This window comes from Spea bombifrons, chromosome 1, assembly GCF_027358695.1.
Source record: "Spea bombifrons isolate aSpeBom1 chromosome 1, aSpeBom1.2.pri, whole genome shotgun sequence".
Lineage (NCBI taxonomy): Eukaryota > Metazoa > Chordata > Amphibia > Anura > Pelobatidae > Spea > Spea bombifrons.
Genome location: NC_071087.1, coordinates 112,994,198 through 113,017,077, shown reverse-complemented (window position 1 = coordinate 113,017,077; position 22,880 = coordinate 112,994,198). Strand labels below are relative to the sequence as shown.

At 40.4% G+C, this 22,880-nt stretch overlaps 1 protein-coding gene across 1 annotated transcript; it reads left to right on the top strand.

Moving 5' to 3' along the window:
• The first annotated feature begins 11,151 nt into the window (after positions 1-11,151).
• Positions 11,152-14,371, top strand: SELPLG (selectin P ligand). The gene is made up of 2 exons (XM_053469035.1): positions 11,152-11,361; positions 13,058-14,371. The coding sequence occupies exon 2, from the start codon at positions 13,063-13,065 to the stop codon at positions 14,218-14,220; it is 1,158 nt and encodes a 385-aa protein (XP_053325010.1). The 5' UTR covers positions 11,152-11,361; positions 13,058-13,062; the 3' UTR covers positions 14,221-14,371.
• Positions 14,372-22,880: the final 8,509 nt, after the last annotated feature.

Genomic DNA, 22,880 nt, shown 5'->3' with positions numbered 1-22,880 from the left:
GACAGACGTTTTCATTTTATTTCTTTTTAAGAGCTCAGTGTTTTCCGTTAAGTTTACAGCGAAGTACAAAAATCCAAAATAGCAGCTTCTGTCTTTGGTGTCAAACCGCATCTGTTGAGAGTTCCTCTTTAAGATCTCTATTCAAAGGGCTGCTGGCATCTTTCATTATAAATATTCCTTCTTGTGTGCAAGTCATTTAGATACCAGGAACATGCGGGGCATTTGTTTAAAGGACAGTAATACCCGTTTTTGCCTGTTTGCTTCATAAAGGTGTTACGTGTCACTTGTTCAGTATGCAGCCAGCGCCAATGGGTCCAACGCTCATCCGCAGGCATTGGGTGTACGCTCCCAACGCAATCCCCCTGTAGTGATGGGGTTCAGGATTGCACTTTGGGAAGAGTGGGGGGCAGGAGAGACCTACTAATTTTATATTAAAAAGGTACATTGTGGTTACATGGAACACACAGCCTATGTAAATAGAGGCTTGTTCTTAATGGGTTATGGCTTTTATAAGTAGTAAGGTAATTGCATAACCACTGGACAATAAAAAAAGCATTCAAGCTTTCAACAACCATGTAAAAACGTTTGTAAATAATGCTGATATTCTGTAACCTCATAATGTGTTTTTTAAGGTTGCTTTTAAAAAAACAGAATGTTGCAGAATCTTGTAATACCTTTTTTATTGGACTAACAGTATTTAAAATAATAGACGAGCTTTCGGGAGTCCTCCCTTTGTCAAGTCAAAAGCATTTCTGACCAAGCAAGTGAAAAACACAATTTAAAACAGTTTAAAACTGACCAGTACATGTTCTGATACAGGGTTAAAACAGGGGTTAAAATAACAAGATAGAGAATTTGCAGACAAAAAACTAAGAGGGTCGTAAATAGTAAATAGTGGCATATACTGCACAGATAAGGCTGGGGGGGGAGCAGGGGTGAGCATGTAGGAGAGAGAGGGAGAAGAGAAAAAAAAAAAAAAAAAAGGCACAGGTTAGAGGAAGTTTTGATAATGAGCTAAGAAGCACTGGACTAATACGGCTACCCCAAACTAAGGTTGCTTTTAGAAATTTTGGTAGGGTGGGTGAATGACCTGATTGCATATCTTTCATGTTGCTCATTAAATACACAGAAACATAATGGGTTATATTTAATGAGTAATTCCCACTAGTAAAAGGTGAATGCACCCCTTCTCCCATAATCCTTTGAGTAACACTGTGGATTTTTGGTGGATCCTGGCTCATTATCTGCCCTTGTCTCCAGTTAGAATTGTGGGAAACCTTGGTTCATGGATAAGTTGCATAAATCCATGTAGCACGAATAACCAGAAAATGCTTCATGATGGGTTTAATACGGCGATGGAGCCTGTAAAAGTCTAAGCCACCCAGCATTATAGTGGGAATGAACAGACATAGTAACAAGGATGTAACCGAGATGCAAGAAGGTATAGGGAAGACACTTATATGGATAATTACATCACATGCTTACAACGCCACATTTACCATGATCAACCTATCAAATAAGATTAAAAGTTACATACCAAGACTCCTGGTTTCACTACAGATACTATCACACTATTAAAGACAATATGCTATTTAGAAATAGATGGCTGATTTCAACAAACTATGATCCAATTGTCATTGTGCCTTTGCTTGTATTTTTTTCAAAGACTAATTTTATTTTTTTTAAAAAGGCTTCGAAAGTCTTTCTTGTGGACATCAACAGGCCAAATGTTCTTTAGGCCACGTTAAACCCATTCTGCTCCTATAATCACTGTAATATTATGTTTAGTGTTAAGATTTTATAATCCGACATCTACACGCTAACTCCACAATAAGCTCACGTCAATCTCTTTGTATTAACCCATCTCATGTTTACTAGAATGTTCCATTTGGCTACCATGCTTTGTGTGTCTCCTTTTCACCATTATAAAGGACCTAAAATGGACTCGTATAATGCATAATTCAATGGACGAGGATACATAGAAATCTCACTGATTTAGCTATACGCTATATAGGGCCAAGCTCTCCCTGTAGCAGACGCTCACTGGGGTTGGTTCTTCATGTATAGTGAAGTCTAGGAGTGGAAAGCACAACTCTTTTATGATCTAATGATTTTAAAATGTAAGGAAAGCTAATGTGCAAAGGCTGAGATGTTTTACCTATTTCCAAACAATAAGGGTGGGTGTACTTGGTGTGGGGGCCGAGCAGTGTTATTGTGCTACTCGCCTCTAGGAATTGGGTAGTCGTAGTATGCAAATCTTTATGTATCTGGAGTTTCAGTAAACAAATTGGATCCCAAAAACTGCTTTCTGGCAACCTATCTGCAGGTATTTAAGTTTACGTGAGCATTGGAGAGTTCATTGGTGTTAGGCAAGATATTTAATGGTCCAATCGTGCTTTCTGTGGATCATCTTCCTAGACTGTCTTGAAAGTATTTCAGATTTCATCTACTTGCTTGCAAAATGAAGAATAAGAAGACAACTGCCAAGATCTAATGCATCCTCTGCTTCAGTGAAGCTTGAGATCTCATGTATGTTTGTATATTATAAAACGTACACAAAGCTGTGAGAAGACTGCTCCTATTAACATTCACATGTGATTTTAAGTACTTTGCTATCTTGTGGGTAGACCTAAACACAAACAAATCGCCCAAAATGGGAATACTCAAAGAAAGCATGGCGGTCCTTTGCCTGAATCTACCTATTATATTAATAGAACTGAATACAGTAGGAATGTTTCTGATATAAAACACAACCAAAAAATAAAATAAATCTTCATTATGACACTAAACTGCGATCTTGTCCCAGATTCCACTTTAATACAAATAGGTATAATATTAAAGTGGAAGTGGGGCGGGAGTTCTGGGAGAGGAACATTTAACAAAAGCATGATGTTTTGTGCTGTTTGAAACAACTACACTACATTTTGTGTATGTTAAATATAAACATTTTTGTGGATGAAAGGTTTGCTTTGGAAGAAGCTTACAGCATGGTACATATGACTTGCAGACATAGTTACACCTGTGTGGATCGGAGCCATCCTAAACGTTTCATATAGAAACAAAGAATTTTCCGGTCACTAATAAAAAAAAAAAACATTTTGCCCTTCTAGTCTGTCTTTTCCATCCATAAAAACTCTGTGTTCAGTCCTTTATCTTTCCAGATTTCCTTTAACAATGCGCCTATCCTATGTGTTTAAATTCCAGCTATTTGGAAGGGTTGGGATGAAACTCTGGGGGATCAATTCCAAGGGGCTTGATGTGCCTGCCCAGTGCCCTACTGCTGCTGCTCCATTGTCTCCTTCCTTAATATAGGGGACCAATTCTTTTATGTTTTATAATATTAAGGAAATTCAGCCCAGGCCCAGTGACCTGTTTCGCTTTTCCTTACCTGCTCCAGGGATACATTTCTTCAATATCCTGGGATATTCAGTACAATCAGGATGTGTGTATGGCAGTGCTCACCCTGTGCCCTGCTCCTCAGGGGGGGGGGAGTTAAGTCGTGTGGCATATGGCTGGATGTGTCAGTTAGCCAGTGCCTGCCCTGTGCCCTGCCTCTTCTGGTGCTGTGGCTAATTCTCCTTCCTTACTCTGATGGAAAAATTTTTTTTTTTTCTTCTAATTTGGGGGGTAATTCAGTCCCGAACCGTGTGCCTGGGCGTGTCTGTCAGCCTGTGCCATACTAGTGCTGCTTTATCACCTTGGCCCAATTTTTGGAGAAATTCAGTTTCATAACGCGTGTGGGAGCGTGTATCCGTTGATGTGGTGCTGCAATGCCAAATCAAGTCTGGATCTTTTCCTAAACGTTGAGATGCTCCTGTAAGTGAATGATGGCTCTGGACTGTGGAAGGAACTTACCCCTTTGAAAATACTCCTTCAAAAGTTCATCCGAATCCAAAATTTGTTGTCTGAAGGGCAAAATTGAAATGAAAATGTAATCATTAATTTTGCTTGTAGTGCACAAGCCTAATATTTACCTTTGAAAACAAGGTGCGCCTTACCTAGTGCACTAGTTTTGTTTTTAAAATCCGGATTACAAAAGGCAGATATTGGAGTATTTTTTGTGGTTAGTGTTTTGAAGCATTTTTTTTAAAGAATACAGAAACAAAACACGAGTCAAGAAGAGGAGGAAGCGAGATAAAGGCCTAAAATACTGGTAATTTCAACAGGATGTAGGCCTGAGAAACAGCAGAATAGATTTTGTGGTCAGATTAGTAACAGTCTTAATGGGCAACTTGAACATTTCTGATAATTTACCAAGCTATTTGGTTTCTGAATTATCACCCTCTATCTGGGGGGTTAGGTGGGGCAGGAGAATAACAGCTATGTACATCTACAGCCTCTTACGATTTTAGCTCCTCTCATTCCCTGAGATTTTCCTTTATACTTTGTCTTTTGCCTGATAACGAGACTGTATGAGTGAATCTGTACGGTACTACATGGGCTGGCTGGCCAAGGGGACTGGGGGCAATTGGTGGTCCAATGTTCTTAAAAACAGCCTGTCTGACTTGGACTAGCCCACCCGTGGAGACAATGTGGTGCAAAGCTGTTCGCATAAGATGTGTGAGCAGCTAGAAAGAAGGCTCCAGGCAAGGCATCCATACGAGAGTGAAACCGTAAGGGAGGGAGGGACGGAATGTGATTGTGTAAGCGTGTGCCAGTGCATTTATATTGGCATGGTGCCCCTTGACATTGCCTGCCCCAGCAGGACAGAAGGCACAGGCCCTCCCTGGTAAGAAAGTCATTATTATGGTCAATAAGGCTATTACAAGTTAGTTACAGTTTTCTAAACTTTGTTCTGATAGTAACACTTTTTACACTTATTTTGCATGTTAGAGGAGAAGTCCCATGGGGAATGTTTTTTCTCCTTGTGCATAAAATACAGCGCTGTGTACAGTAATTTAGGTTGGCATTGACAAAAACCTGGTTTTGATGCCAAAGGATATTGTAGGTGACATTCCCTGCTCAAATGCCACAATGGAGGGGATTCTTTATGGCTATGCAAATGAAGTCCATTCCTTCATAGACATTTATTAGTCAGAGTGTCTGGCTGGGTGATTAACATTAGCCATTCTATTGTTTACCACGGTACTATGAGTTAGAGTGTTTGCCTCGTATACTGGACACATTTTTCCACATTTCAAAAACTGAAAAAGAAAACTGCACAATATTTTTGAACATTTATTTTTAGTTTGATACCAATGTTAAAAAAAAATCACCATTAGCTTTAAGCAGTCCAGTTTGTAATATACTATTTGGCAGTTCAGAGTGTTCGACAGGTTTGGGATGAAACTACGGGGAAATACAATCCAGGCCCAGTGCCCTACTGCTGCTGCTCCTCCGCTATCTCCTTCCTTACTCATTTATTTTTTAATATTGGGGAAATTCAGTCCTGTAAAATATGGCTGGATATGTCTGTCTACCCAGGCCCAGTGCTCTGCTGTTATTCCTCTCCTTACTTTGGAGATTCTTTTTTTTTTTTTCTCTGTGATATTTTGGGAAATTCAGCGCAATCAGGATGTGTGTTTGGCAGTGCCTACCCTGTGCCCTGTCTCTGTTCCTCTATCTGACCTCTGTTCCTTACTCTGGGGGATCAGTTCTCATTCTAATATGGGGAGGGTGAAGTGTGTAGCATATGACTGCCCTGTGACCTGGTTAACCCTGAAATATGTTCATATGTACTATTTTAGGATTGATGGAGCTATATAAAACAATAAATACTAATTGTTAATATGATGACTACATACATATAGACACATACATATAATATATATATATATAATAGTGTGTGTGGTATATTTATATACCACAACAGCTAATGAATTAAAAATAAAATCTATGCACATCACACCTTTTGCTGAATTCCAAATTAAGATATTGGTATCTACGAGTTGTGTGAATTATGTTTCTCAATTATTAACAACGTTTACAATATAGCCTCCATGTTACTGTTGCTATACGTAAATGAGGCTTTAAAATCACCTTAAAGTTTGCTTCGGTTGTAGGAACTTTGCAATGACCCTTTAAATACCATTAAGAGAAAAAAAATTGCATCTTTGCATGGGTCCGTAGGACACTTGCCGTTAGGCTTGTGATATTTGAGTGAAGATTCCTACACATAAACAACGATGCTAAAATTGCAATATCTTTTCCCACACTGACAAACTGACAATTCATTTGTTTACCACAAAACCGTATGATAAGGGCTTAGCGTCTGTTAGTTTGAGGGTAAGATTAACGTAATTGAATATGCAGCTGTTATATTTTAACAACATTGTTTAGACAATATATTGGTGATACAAAATAAGTTCTTTAAATTAGGTTAGGTCAGATATTTAGTAACTCTTGACAAACATTGTTTGCAAAATACACACAGTCATAGTCTATTTCTTTCTGCATTGCTGTTTGCATGTTGCAAGGATGCTCTGACTTTAACACTGATGGTTTTATCTTATATCGATACCTAGCACAGACACGATACAACAAAATTATTAAACAATACATTTATTAAATGGGCATTGAAGTGTCTGATGCAGCCACACAAACAAGAGAATGCATATTCATTTGGAAGTATTTTAGTATTCATTATTTAACTCTTTAACAGTTCCAGAGCTGCAGCACAATGCCCTCAACTTTGTTGTGTTTGTGAGCTTTACCACATGGGCACAGACACCAAAAGTGTTGTACAGCTGAACACATGTCCTGCAAACCAAGTAGAGGGTGGTGGGGGAAAGGATATGTGCATATGGCAGGAACTCTACATGCATTTGTAATGGAACCAGCTATCAAATGCATATGATGGATGGAGAGTCCCTTACGTACAGGTATGCTTAACTCATAGTATCTGATTCACATGTGAACCCCTCACTGCCTGCTGTAACCCCTTGTTTTCACCTGGTATGTCTCTATCCAGCCATGTCTCCATACCCTGCTGATTTTAAAGGGTTAACTTTGGTGCCCTTTTGTCTAGCATAATTGCAGTTGTTAAGAGATGGTGTGAAACATCTGCATCCTATATGCAATCACCTTATTTGACCTCTTGTGAGTTATACCTATAAAATCTTAGGCCTTACTTGGAAATGTGCAATCAACAGCCATCAACCTAATCAATCCATCGGACCGACCAACAACCTCGTACTGATCACATGGACCCTATCAACTCACCCCAATCCAAGTAGTCTTCTCCTACTGTTCCACCACCCCTTTAACCACCGACTAGATTGTAAGCTCGCAAGAGCAGGGTCCTCTTCTCCTTTTGTACAAGTTTTATTGTGTGACAGCTCCATCCCCTACAATTGGACCATGCCCTGGTTCTACTCGGACGTGGGCAAATTTGTAAGGGAACACCAACTGGAGGGGGTTAAACCAGACCTGTGGTTACCCCGTGTGATCCACAAGTTCATCAGAGCCAAAGACACTATCGAGAACATCCCAGGGCTCCCCGACGCCACAGCCAAGACTGTCTGGGCTAACGTGTCGTCGAGCAGGCTAACCAACAGACATAAAGACATGGCATGGATGGCCATTCAGGGAGGCCTCCCCCTAAGGACATTTATGCATGCCAGGGGGCTGTGCAGATATAGACACTGCCCACAGTGCATTGTGGAGGAGGAGACTTCCCTCCACTTGTTCTGGCAGTGCCCGTTTGCACAGGCCTTGTTCAGAGCCCTGGAGCTGCATCTCAAGGACTCTATCGAGAGAAAATACCTGTCCTAACATTCGGTACTTTACGGACTTTTCCCAGGGACACACACGGAGAGCGCCATTGAGGATGCTTGGCGCCTCATGTGCTGCGTAAAGGACGCTTTATGGTTTGCCAGGAACCGCCTGGTGCTGAGGAGGGAGCAGGTCACAGTCCGTGACTGCCGCAGGCTTATCCACAGCCTGCTGAGAGACTACTCTCTCAAGGACAGTCTAGAGGCTGAAGACTAGCCCCGTTCTCCTCGGCCCCCCTCTCCCCCCCATTTCCCCAGGTTATGTTCCACTAAGTGCTAACCATATGTGTCACGTCTGGGAATGTAATTGTACACTGCTTCTACTGAGCTTTCCGTAAACTGAAGTCGTACTGTAACGTGTATTGCCCTGCGCTGCGTCGCAGTACTGCTTATCGTCTATCTGTGCTAACATTACTGTCCTATGTATTCCTGCTAAAACAGGTTGATGTCTGTTTTATCATAAGCAGTTTTGTATAATAAACTTAAATACAAAAAAAAAACAAGTTTTATTGTGTGTGATTTTAATGTATTTCTATAATTGTAACAGCGCTACTGAATCTGCTGGCGCTATATAAATAAATGTAATGTAAAAGAGAAACATGTTTTATGTCTATGTGGCTGTTGTAAAGTCCCATCCGCTGCACTTATACATTGACACAATTAAACTGATCACTAAACTTTAGTTGAGGTTATATGGGAGAATTAAAAAAAAAAGTAATATATATATATATATATATATATATATATGGGGCATTTATATTTAGTGGTGCTTCAGTTTTTAGCAGACATATGGCTGTTATTAGTTTCTTTCTGTCTGTGCATCAGCTGGTTATTGTGGCTTCTTTTCTGTCAATCTTACCGCTCCTTTTTTCTAAAATACATGGTTTCTTACAATAAAAGGCAGAGCAATTGTATAATAATTTACGGTACATTGTATGTATATTACATGTATGTATATTTGAGAATACCACAATGTATTTGTAAACTCCAGGACTTTGACAGTACTAAGAAACAGCTGCTCGCTGCTCATAGCAACGGAAACCGGGGTAAATATTTTAATATCATGTCTATGTAAAGGAGGAGGATTCAATGAGAGGACGTTTTGCACCACAGATCTCTATTCAAGCCATTCAAGGAATTCATGAAGTTTTTGAGCGAGAACCGGTAATTGTTGGTTCTCAGTTTCATGATTTAACTATACATTGTACAGGGCCAGCCAATCCCTTCCTGCAGCAGAAGCTCATTGGAGTTGTCCATTCGTAATGTATAATCAAGGAGCTGAAACACAGCCCTCCTGTTTCATTTGTTCCATGAGGTTGTGAAACTTCGTACTTGATTGTGAAAGCTGAACATCAAGCAATGCAACAACCAATACACACAAACAACACACTTTGACGTGTTGCCAAGGAAATGGGGGGAGCAGGGTTTGACAGGATATGAAATTGCTAATGTACAAGAGGGACTTACAAGACAAAATAAGTTGAAAGTTTTAAAGGTTGACACATAGTTATTCAGCTAGTGATTCACCATGATCCGGCTGTGAATTATTAGCCGCCATGTAAATATATTTATGCTCTATAATGCAATGCGGAGTACAATGAAAGGATTTTTCAGTTACAAATCTCTTTTTCTTTTCTTTCTACGTGTTGCGATGTGTCAGTAAAGCACCAAGATGAGAGTTATGAGAATTATGTGTCAATGGCACGGGTTTGGGCCAGGGAGCAGGCAATGGTATAATGCAAAATGCTTGTTCCCACCTCTAAATGCATCTATGCCATTTTGGGTCAAAAATTGCCTTCATTTTAGTCGCATCCAGGTCTGGTCCTAGACCAAGTGGCACCCTGCCACCAATCTTTTACATATATGGTAGAAGGATCAAACATTGAAAAGCTGTAGAGAGTAGGGTGCAGGACATTTTTTTATGGGGGTTGAGCCAGGTACACATGGTGCATCAAACCCAGGCAGAGGAAATAATTGCTCTGCCCCTTAATCTGTACAGCTCCTTCACTGGCCGGTGCTCTGCTCTCTGGATGTCACTCTGTGCACCACCTCCATGGATTATATAATCTAACATTATATGCAAACACACACGCATACTCAGTCTAACACCATATACTGACACTGAAACAATACACTAACACACTGTTTGCGGACACTCCACCCAGTCTTATACTGTATACTGACACCCCCTACACACACTCACTCTAACACTATACACTGACACCCAACACAGTCTAACACTATGCACTGGCACCCCATACACACTCATTCTAACACTATATGAAACACAGACTCAGTCTATCACCATATGCTAACACACATTCTAACACTATATACTCACACAATGCACCAACACACTGTTCAATGCACAATGCACCAACACACTCCCCCCCCCCACAGATACACAGCCACATGCTTACTGGCTCCTTGCCCTAACATACACACACTAACGAAATACAAGCACACTCTTTCTCTCCCCTTTCTTAATACCTCTCCCTCTTTTCTTTATCGCTACTATTCTTTATCTATCCATATCTCATATTATCTCCCATCTCTTTCTTTTCTCACTGTCTCTCTTCTTCTCATTTTCTCCGTTATGTCTTTTTGTCTCTCCTCTTTCTCAGTATTATCTACTCCCTTTCCTTTTTTCCATCTTAAGCCCTGGAGCTTCTAAGTAACTATCCTTTATTACTGACAGCAATACATACAGGTAAATAATTTGTTGAGGACTATATATCTATTCTCAATAGAGTAGTTTCTGAATATACTCTGACATACCACATGCTCTATCATTTATAGCAGATTAGTAAATTATGTTTTGCTTAACAGAACAAACAAAATACAATTTTGAGTAGAGAACCCTTATTCTCGGTGACATTGGGGCAAATGACCCTTTGGCCTCTTTGTTAAAAAGACACTGGAGTGTCCATATAAACAACATGTTGGTCTCAGACGTCTTCATAGACACATGAAAATTTACAACCAAAACCCACTTTTCTTAATCAATGTCTCAAAATGTATAGATAGCATACAGGGCTTCCTGACCCTACTCTAGATTATATACTGTGTACAGCGTTAGTTTGCAGGAAAGCCTTATGCGCATACTCCGTCCATTGCTCTTTTTTTTCCAGTATTTCTAGATGGGCTGAATGTAGATATTGATGTTATTTATTTGAAATAAAGAATCGGTTAGTAACTCACAGCTGTAAGATACAGTAAAGGTCTGGATAATTGCAGATTTTATCTAGGAGCTGTTCAATTTTTAACATGTAAAGTCATGTCGACATACTTCGGTGTCCGTAAAACACATAGCGTATGCCTCTTTCTTTGTTAGAGGAGGCATTTTTTTTAAACTTCCTTATCAAGGTCTTTTTGGCTGTCACCCTGCTCAGAGCATTATTTCTTTCTCTCTTTTTTTCTATCTTTTATTCTCCGCCTCTCTGAACAAAACCACAGCCTGCGGTGCTGTTCTTCCCTATTTAAGAAACTCCACGCCCTCCCCTATATTTCCCGTGCTGTGCAGGTATATTGAACACATCTTCACAGCCTTGAAATGCTCCTGGGTAGGAAAAGGCCAGATCAACCTGAAAGGTTCGGATGCTAATCCCCAGCTCGGATACCCATTAGGAAGCTGCCAACACTTTGTAAGGTAAGATGGTTAGAAAGCCCTTTTTACATGAAGGGAAAAAACAGTATGTAACGTTTGTAGTTAAAGTTTTAATTACATTTATATTGTGTGCTGTAAATGTGTGGTCACTAGCCATTAATTGCAAAACAGCTAAAATCTGTGGGGGGTTTTTGAGTAGGGTAGACGTCCAGTAACGGGGTAGCCAGAGGTTACAACATGTTGACCTGACCCAGCCTAGAGATTTGCATAACTGCTGTCCATTAGTTATCATCATGGGAGATCAGTGATCTCACCCACCACATTGCAGAAGATAGCAGGGCACAGAGGCATCTGTATCACAGAGGCAAAGCAAGGACAGCATTGTCCACAAAGCAACTAAGCTCTAGGCGTTTGATTATTTTTGGAGCACAGTGAGCGGCGTGCGGGTACTGGTGTAAGGAATACCTAGCCCACAACTACGTATATGCTGCCTATTTATAAGTGGGTTTTACTCACTTGCCATCTATGATCCCAAACAAAAATAAGACGTACAAGTGATTTTTTGGACTGCAGATCTGGTGACAAGCCCACATTCAGGAGACATAATGTGTTTCTTAAGAGTGTTCATCCGACATTCAATAGCTTAACAGAGCTTCACGGAACACACTGATAACACCCAAGCCACAGAGAAGATGAATTTCGAAAGCCTACATCATCGAAAAGATATTTAATAAATGGTTGTGTATTATATATATATATATATATATATATATATATATATATAATGCCCTAGGCACTTAAAGGAAATTAAAAAAAAGAAATAAAAAGTACCTCATTTAGTCAACTAGAATACTGTTGCCCGCTGACACACTGGAAAGTGTCATTCTAAATATATGGCTGCCTGTTGTGGTATTGGCCTAGTTACATTTTACTGCTGATGTGGTAAGCAAATGATGGTTTTTCCTTTACAGGAAGCACATGTTAAAGGTCAAATTTTACATTTTTTTCCAGCAAAAGTCTTTGCATGCGCTCAACAAAAGAGAGACAACAATGGGCATCTGCAGGTTTTTTTCCCCAGGGATGATCACCCCAATACCTCCTCCTTATTGCTTACCTTTTGTTGGCTCAGGAGAGAGGTTTCCTGGTGGGAAGCAAATGTCAGTCACCTATTAATAGGAAAAAATAAATGACCATGGTAATAGTACCATCATGAACCTGCGTAACATGAGACCTTTGGTTTACAATAGCTGGGGTGCTAAAGATTGACCACAACTACCCTCGTCTAGATGGTAAGCTCGCGAGAGCAGGGCCCTCTTCTCCTTTTGTACCAGTTTGTTATTGTGTGATTTTAAATTATTTTACTCTATAAATAAATGTAATTTAATGGTGTGAATATTATTGTAGAAAAAGTCAACAAATGTTAGCGTTTGTACTGAAGACTTATTCTAAGTCTAGTGCAACGTTTTGGTCACTCTCTCTGGGCTTGCAATACTTGTAGCGGAAGCATAAGCTTCTTGCAAATAAAGCAATACAATGCATGATGTATTATTATTTGGGGACATATTAGCAAATAACTAGTCACTGGAATGGTCATGAAATCTTCATTGACAGTAGGATAGCTTTCTTTGGAAGCAATGTTTCATACCTTGATTTTAACCAAGTAATAACAATAAGTGTTTTATTTGATCTATTGCTGTAATACGGATATGGTTACTCACCCGTATTTCTATTGTCACAGGCAGTATGTCTTTGTTATGGACCACTCTCCTGCTTTTCTACTTATTTCTCTTCTGTACAAATTGTTACAAGCTTCCATTTTGGGAACACTCACAGCTGTCCACTTTTAACCCTGAATCCTTAGAGGACCCAAAACGTGATTTGCTTGCTGATCCAAAACAGAGGGTCGACTCAGAATGGGGCACACAGGAACAATTGGAAGAGTTATCATCTAGGCTGCTCCGTGTGCAAAGGGATATTTTCCTCAATAACAGTAAAAAAGCCCCAGATGCTGTTACAGCTAGTGAAGAGTCAACACCAGAAGCTCTTTCAGATTCCACCCCACATGTGACCCAAAACTCTATCACTCTACAGCGCATGACACCATCTCACGAGCATACTCCAAGCATTGAGTTGCAGACTGAGAGCGAATCTACTACTTTGTATTCACATAAGCCTCACTTTTCCTTAAGCACCAAGCCCAGTCCACATCTAACAGAAGATGAAACCACTCCTTTGTCTCATACGGATCAAACAGACTCATTGGAATTAGACACACACAAATCTAAAAATTCTTCAGAACCTCTGTCAACTGTCAACAAGTCCATTGTGTCTACAGAAGGCCCCACTCTTCAGGAAAGTACAATGATTGAGCAAGTCTTATCAACCAACAGTGCCCACACTCAAAACACAGGAAATAGCACTGGCAACCTGATTGATGATACAACATCTTATACACCTTCCAAAACCTCAGGAAGTACACTTTCAGAAGATACAATAACTCCCAAGAATCCATTACATGGCACCACTGGATTGATATCAGAGCCCATAAGTTCACTAACAACTACAAAAGAGGTGGCACACACAAGTTCATTTGCAGAGCAAGTACCACCGCTGAACTCCCTCATGAAACAATGTATGTTGGCTATCATGATTCTGGCTGTGATTTGCACCATTTTTATTATATGTACCATTGCATTGGCTGCCAAACTTTCTACTCTGAGGAGTAGGAATAAAAACACGCAGCTAGGAGTCAGCTATACAGAAATGAGATGCATATCATCCCTCCTGCCAGAGAACAACCAGAACAACAAAGCGAGTCAGAAGATGAAGACATTTACCTCCAATGTGGAGGATAGTGATGGTGATGATAACACCACCCTCAATAGCTTTCTGGAGCACTAGGTAAAAGATACCGTCACATACACTGTGGCCAAACAATCAATGAGACAGCAACATGCTTATCCTCAGTGCACATGAGGGTCTTGTTATTTTATAAATGAGGTCTATACATATTATTGAAGATGTACATATAAAATGCAAATGGTGCATATAATTGAAGATGTGTACTTTAGTTAAGCAGGTCTGTTTTCAATATAATATTTGAGAATGCAAAGCGATGGAAAATTAAACAGGGAAGACCGGAAATAAGGATTTATGAACTGGACAGGTAAATGAGTAAATGGATTTAGATCAAAAGCAGGGGAAGCAATAACGTTACATTTGAAAGGTATTGGGTATGTTGGATGATGCATGAACACAAGTCTAATAATAAATACAATTACTGGAAAGAGGGGAAACAAAATGCATTACAATTGTGAAACAATGTGCTATAGGGGGATAACATGTATATAACCATAGATAGTAAGGGAAATGTTGGTTACATTACCTATTGAACGTACAAAGCTTACAAAGCTACCAAAGTGTTTTTGCGGATTCTTAAGGCTGACTTACCCGTTCTCAATTCACCTGTTTCCTGGCAGGTTTTTTTTTCATCTTTTAAGGGTATTCTAACAGAATTCAGTAAAAAAAAAAAGAACAATCCTTTTGGGCAAAAAAAGTACTATGCATAACACAAGTGTTTTTTATTATTATTACTTATTACTTATAGTAAGGTTCAGTTTTTATTTAAATAATAGTTTTTGAGTTGATGACGTTTATTTATGAGAACCTTCTGGGCCAAAAAGCACAAAAAGAAGTGCAAGATAATTTGACATAACATCCGCAAAAATATGGTGTTCACCTTCAATAGCTCACTAGGCAGAAAAAAATTGTTGCATATGCTGTAGCCAAACAAACGATGGTGTCGACTCCATTCTCAGTCAGGCTGCAAGATAATTTCACATGCTATACAAGGACGGCCCTGCTTCACTCCCCCTTTATTTTAAACATCAGTCTAGGATATTGCATTGTTGCAAATTGGGGAACCACGTTTACTGAACACAGGAAAAAGATCTTACTGTGAACATTGCTTCATTCACCACAACCAGTGCAAGCTGTGGTGCTCCTAGGTCATGTACAGCTGACTGAAGTGGAAACCACCTTGTAGAGCTTGACATTGGGCATTAAGGTGGTAGAGCGTGGGGCCCTGGTGATCTCTTAGGTATCAATATAATGCACTTTTGCATCAGAGGGTTGTCTTTTCATATATCAATCTAAATGCAATTTACATTATTTTTAGAACTTAAGCAAATAGTTCTGTTATACAAAGGAACAGGTAAAACCATCTACATGTCATCTCCAAGCATCATAGCAAGTAAATTTGGATAGTAATATTTGGACAGCAGTAAAATATGTTGGCAGGTTACCATCTGTACATGGTGTGGGGCCCCTAAGATAAATAGTAGGACTGTAGCACCCTATCTCATCCTTTTCTCACGTTGCCTTCTCCTGCTCTACTCCATCTTTGGTATCTAAATGATTTCACTATAATTTTTGTGGGTTTTTTGTTATTTAATTAATGGGAAATAAAACAGTTCAGTGAAACCTGCTAATATAATTTCATACGTTTTCGATGTCTAAAATGTATTGTTTTTCTCTAATTAGATGTCTCTAATTATTTATTGTTTTATATAGCGCCATCATATTCCGTACCGCTGATCAATGTTCTCCCTAGGAGCCCATTTTTCTTGGCGTTTATGTTCCACACTCAATAATATGTATATAAAACAACTACGTTAATTTATGTAGATACAAAAACCCTATTCCATAATACCAATTACAACAAGTATTTCAGGTGTCCAAATCGGGACACTTGTGTTGGGAGATGTGGCTAAAAGAGATAGTTGGATCGGCCATCGGTGGAAGCCGCGACAGCTGGAGGTGTGAGGACCACCCAACTTACTTAACAAGCTACCTAAGGGTTTTCAGCTGCTTGACCCAGTCAGGGGAGATCAGAGGATCTCGCCAACTGTTGGGAGATGCTCACCGCCTGAAAAGTAGGACTGCTGTACAGTGCCTGAAAATTGGGACTGTCTCGCGAAAACCAGAGTGTTGGGAGATATGCTATTCCTTTTTCTAAATTACTTAATCAGTACATAAATAGCCATAATAGGTAATATAGTCACATTAAGTCTTAGTAAATCCCCGTCCCTAAGCACACCTCCAAAGACCCCAAAAAACAAACCTGTTTGGCCCCCTGTAAAATCGAGGTATGCATTTTTTAAATTATATGGGAATGTGATAACTAAGAAGAATCCAGACTTTTGTTCCATGAAAATAGCTATAAAGGAAAATACGTAATTTAATACATAAAAACAGCTGTCCCCAGCTAGGTGATTAACCCAAATGTATAGTGTGCATGGTTTCCCCTCTTAACCATCATATTGTGCCCTCAAATCATGCGTAGCAGCCCAGGACATTGAAAACGTAAAACTACAGTGGTTCCCCTCATTGGAAGAAGACGATCCAGCCCTTCCCAGATAGGGAAGGAAAGGACTACATAACCCTTTGAGGAGTGTGAAGAAGATTGGCGACCCAGTGTTCTCCTGTGGCCCTACAATGGCATGCCTCCCAGTAGCATATTTTAAAGGGGGGTGATCGGTGAGGCTGCCCCGGGCGCACAAAGATGCGGGCACAGTCACGTTAGGCCGCCTCCCCTGGGCCGTTCATCAGGGCCATGCTGAGGCAGGTACAAGGGGTCACTGCACCCAGACACAATGAGCGCTGGTCTGGGTTGCAGGCGGCCATGGGGGGACCCACTGCCCAATGAACAAGGCTGGTTGGGGAGATCACAATCTCTAACTGGCCCAACATTAAGGGTGCATATGTGTATAAATGGGCAGTACATATGTGCATATATGGCCAGTGCATGTGTACATGAGTAGGTGTGTGTAAGGGCAGTGTATATGTGTGTGTAAGGGCAGTGTATATATATATGTTTGCGTGTGTGGGCAGGCGTGTGTAAGGGCAGCTCATATATATGTTTGCATGTGTGGGCAGGCGTGTGTAAGGGCAGTCTATATGTGTGTGTAAGCGCAATGCATATATAGGTTTGCGTGTGTGGGCAGGTGTGTGTAAGGGCAGTCTATTTGTATGTGTATATATGGGTCGGCATGTGTGAGGGCAGTGAATATGTATGTGTATATATGGGAGAGAGCGGAAGGGGGGTACCTGGTGGGTGCACAAAATGTTATTCTGCCCCAGGCGACTGTAACTCTGGTAACGACTCTGATGCCCAACTGTCCCACTTTGCACAGCACAGTCCTGATTATGGAACTCTAGCCCAGATCTTGGACGCTGGAGAATGACCTGTAGGTAGAAGTTGGGAGGTATGCAATGTCACAGTCAACCGTGCCATTTTCACCAATGTGGTTAACTTCAATCACATCTGTATGCACACACCCAAAAACACTGTTTCTTTTGCAAATAACATCTCTATTGTTTTGTGATTGCATTTCACATGTCACTGAAGTAACTAGAAGGGTTAAAATAACCCATCCTCAGAGGAACTCTGTTAGATCATTCTGTACAAGTATTTATTCAAGTCAGAACAGTGAAACTCTCCCTCCAGGAAAATCCGTGATCTCAGATGAATGTGTCAGAGCACCGATTCCAACCCTTAATTTACATTTCTGTCCTCCGAATCTCACATCTTGATTGATAGCTCACCTAGAGGCATGTCAACTCTGCAACTGAAATAGCTGTGAAAGTTGCAGAGGTGAAGAACTGTTTCAATGGCTGTAGCAGAATATTTTATTGGCATAAAGAAATGGGCCTCCTAATCTCTCATCACAGTTCTATTTTTTTAGTAAAACAAATGCCTGTATATTGTGTCTTTTTAAAACAACAATCCAGGACAGACCATTTGTATACAATGAAAGTAAATCATATTTGTATTTGTACATTAGAACCTGATACTCTCATTGGTCAAACCGTAGGCCCTCAAGGAATAGCTAATTTGGAACACATTCCTTTTTATTTTTGCAATGGTCAGCTACTTACCTTTTAAATGATTGCAAAGATGTTTTAGGTCTCAACATTCAGTTTGACACATGTGTATAGCATCATTTCCTTTCATGTGCAACTCTTTGCCCCCCATATTTTACTTGTAATACTCAGCGTGACGCTGAGACACGTCATATCATTAGTGCATGGAGTCTAGCTTAAGGAAACATAGAATTTAGCAGCAGATAGGAATCATTCTGCCCATCTCGTCTGCCCATTTTGTCTGATGTAGTGACTTAGACTTTAATCAGTCCTTGGTCTTGTCTTTGATTAAGGATAGCTTTATGCTATCCGGTGCATGTTTAAATTCCCTTACTGTATTAGCCTCTACCACTTCTGATGGAAGACTGGCCCATTTATCTACCACCGGCTAGGTAAAGTAAACCCTCCTGACATTACATCTAAACCTCTGATAATCTAGTTTTAGATTATGATCTCTTGTTGTAACATTATGGTGTATATGCCCCACAATGTAACCTTGCATGGTTCTTAAATATGAAGCAACTTTGAAACAATAAACACAATGAAAACCGAGGATTGTGGCAAATGATGTCTCTTTAAAAACAAGGAGTCCCCGTATAATGAGGCATTCCCTCTCCCCAAGGACAGCTCCTGAGTCGCCTTCCACCTCCCCCTGAGAAACTTAGCGAGCTGGGCCAACCTACCTAGCTACTATCACGGAGGATCAACAGGGCATTATCAGAACGGCCCTCCCCATCTGCACCCTTGAATGCCTCTTGCAAAAACCCCATTTAGGCCTGAGAAACAAACCTGACCACAATGTCAGTGCTTGCAATTGAAACCGTCAGCGGAGGGGGTATGTCTGCACCCAGCCATATGCCATTGCCAGGCCCAACCACATAGTCAGTGCGCAGTGCTGGCCCGAATCGAAACCAGATTCGAGGGTGTTTGTTAGCAACCTTGGGAGAAGGGAAGGCTGCTTTACCGCCACCAAACGTTTCTACCAAGAGCTACCTACTTCCTGTGCGTCCTGTGTTTTTTGAAGATTATGATGCCAAGAAGTAGCTTCTTGATGCTCAGGTACCATATGTGCAATTCTTTATTCTAATTTCCATTTTAGTAGTTCCACAAAAAACTAAAGCACTATATTTTGTGTATGCCACATGTATTTGCTAAAAAATGTCATTGCACTGTTCCCATATAACCACCAGAGGGCAGTGTTGTACACGGCATGCTACAGAAATATTAATTTCCAAAGGCACAGGATTACTAAATGGATTACCTGAGCTGGAGAAATGTGTAGGCACTGATGTTTTGAATTGGAAGTCTTCAGTCATACATCAGATGTACAGAAGTAATGCTAGCCATGAAGCATTTTAACAAATGGAAAACAGATTTAAAAATGCTTAGTGTAAACACAATGTCACTCTGAACTAACTAACAAAGCTTACTGTGAAACAAAAAAACGTAAAGGTTGAGCAATAACTTCCAACCTGTGGTCACAAATCTGTTTGTAAGCATTTTTGGGCAACACAAATTCTGGGATGGTAGTTAAAATCAGCACCATAATATACTTTGGTTCAGCAGTTCTGCTACTAAAGTCAACAGAGTAGGGTGAGGGTCAGGGCCTTGTGCTGAAAACATTTGGTTAGAGCCAATTCAAAGGTAAACTTTTACTCATAAAGGTGACAGCTTAGTTACTTGACATTTTGCAAACCCACAAAATGTCCTCAGTTTAGCCTTCTGCCAATCCACTGTTTTTTCCACTTCACATTGTTTATTTAATGATCCAGCATGTCATGTTTCAGGCTGCGCTTCAAATATTTTTTTGTTTACAGGGAAAAGGAAATATTTATATTACTTTAGCTAGATGTCAGCGGCCAGGCATCTATAGGCCACAGTTGCCAATAGATGGCCAGAGATACTTTGCAGCACAGCTATCAATAACATACATTAATTTTAACTTAATAAATTGACCACACCAACTTCATCAAAGATACACCACTCTGCCCAACCCACATAATTTGCATAATTGAGCTCTGCTTAGTTATCATGGTGCAGATTATATTGTTACAAGAGCTGCAGTTTTGGAGATGCTCTGACCCAGTCATCTAGCCATTACAATTTGGCCCTTGTCAAAGTCACTCAGATCCTTACGCTTGCATATTTTTCCTGCTTCTAACACATCAACTTTGAGGACAAAATGTTCACTTGCTGTCTAATATGTCCCACCAACTGACAACTGCCATGATAACAAGATTATCAGAGTTATTTACTTCACCTGTCAGTGGTCATAATGTTATGGCTGATCGGTGTATACTGAGCCAGACCATACCTCCCACCACTATATAATGAGTCAGACGTTGACGGTGGTACACCACAACTCCCATCACTATATATTGAGCTAGTCACCAGAATCAGGAATCTGCACACACACCACAGGAACTCAGGTGCTTAGCTGTGCCAGGAAGGGCAAGCTCCCCAGTAAATCAAAATAGAAAAAGGCTCCAGGCACTCAAGGGTTCCACTCAGGCAGGTTTATTGAAGGAGAAGGACAACAACGTTTCGACCTCAGAATGAGGTCTTTATCAAGTTGATAAATTCAATAAACCTGCCTGAGTGGAACCCTTGAGTGCCTGGAGCCTTTTTCTATTTTTATATATTGAGCTAGACATTGACGGCGTTACAGCATAACTCCTTTCTCTCATCATCATCACTTTTGTTTGCCTTTTGTTGCTTCCTTACTCTCACACACTCTTATTGACACTCTCTCAAGACTCTCACACATCCTCTCTCACAATGTCACTTTTTCACACTCTCTCACTCAGACTCTCACTCTTGCTGTCATAGTCTCACTCACGCTTTCACTCACTCTCTGACACTCTCAGGCTCTCTCACTTTCAATCTCTATCTCTTACTAGCTCACTCACTCTTATTAGTGTTCTCTATCACCTACTCTTTCATGCTCTCTTATGCTCTCTCACACTGACTGTCTCATGCTCTCTCACTCATGCTCACTCTTTCATCCACTCACACCATTACGCGCTCTCTCAAACTCTCACTCATGCTCTCTTGCATGCTCTCACGCTCTCTCACATCCTCATGCTCTTTCACACATGGTCTCACTCTCCAATACCATACATTAACACACACACACTAACTCTAACATCTTACACTTACATATACATACAGTACATACACACACTCACTCTTTCTCATCATCACTGCAGCTTGCCAGCTCTCCCTCCCTTTTATCTTGCACAGAACCCTGTCTTTACTGCCCTGTTTACATTACGTGACCCACAGAGCGAGCGTCTCAGTTACTAGGCACCAGGGTAATATGGACCCCTTGACAGGTCCTTTAGCACGTCCCTGCAAAATATCATTTGACTGCCTCCAGGTCTGCAGATATAGAAAGTTTATTGGAAAAAAAGGATAAAAGAAAAAAATGATAAAACCAAGTTTCTGCCAATACTAACTACATTACTGTATCCCCCGCTGTACTTTATGCTCATAAGATTTGCCCTTTAAAAAGCAAGCCTATGGTGAAATGCTTTAGAAGAGATCATTGAAAAAAAAATATAGCAGTAGGGAGAAGACAAGCAACTGGACAGCTAGGTTCTCATGGGAAATGGGTAGTACTGACAGTGATATCCATTTACTTTATTTGTATGTACTTGAACTCTCAGACATAAACTTGAAAAGACATGAAGTGTTTGTTGTTTTGTTTGGACTATACACTATATATAAATTAGTTAGCAAATGTTTAAGTAAGCACATACTTTACTGAGTGCTTCAATAACACAGTCAGGGATACTGACCACATTTGGGGTTTATTGTACGCAGCACTTCAAACTATACAGAGCAACATAGGAAGTAATTTTGCATTACTTAGCTGAACCGTTTCTTGCTGATCTGTCACAATTTCCACGCGTGCACCAGGTAGAGGAAGTTGAACTTAGGTCAGGAAGTTGTCACCTGCTGAGTACTGAGGATGGGACCGGACACCAATGAATGGTACAGTTCTTTAGAAGAGAGATGTTACATTACAATTTGTGGTTTCAGATTTATCTTTTATGCCTTTTCCCTCAAACATTTATATGGTCCAGATGATATATTGTGTAATGCATAACTCTATCTACAGAGTAGATGGGTCTGATGGCTCTTATTTGTTGGTTGCCAAATTGTATGTTTCCAATGCTCAAATGTACCAATAAATATATATATAATATAATTAATAATTTTATTTACAGTTGTTCTTTTACCTAGCTCTAGTGCATTTTATAAAAGGGATACATATACAAAGCTGCTACATTTTTTCCTCCACTTTAAAGCCAAATGACATAAGTGCGGGTGCCACACACGACGTACCCAATCTTCCATCGTAGAGGCTGAGTCCAGACCTGCATTTACTGTTTGATTCAGAGCAAACCCAACCTCAAGAGCCCATTGGGCGTAAGTGATTCTTCTCCGTGTCTTCGGTTCACCATAGAGAAATTCCGGGTTGCAGGAGCAACGTGGCGGCACACCCCATTCCTTGCCTGACTGTAACATGTTTTCCTGCGTATGGGGCTAGCCTGGCACACAACGTCAGCAGACCATCCACCAGTGCCAGTGGGACTGCCCGCCGATGTCAGCGAAACACTTACCCACATCCA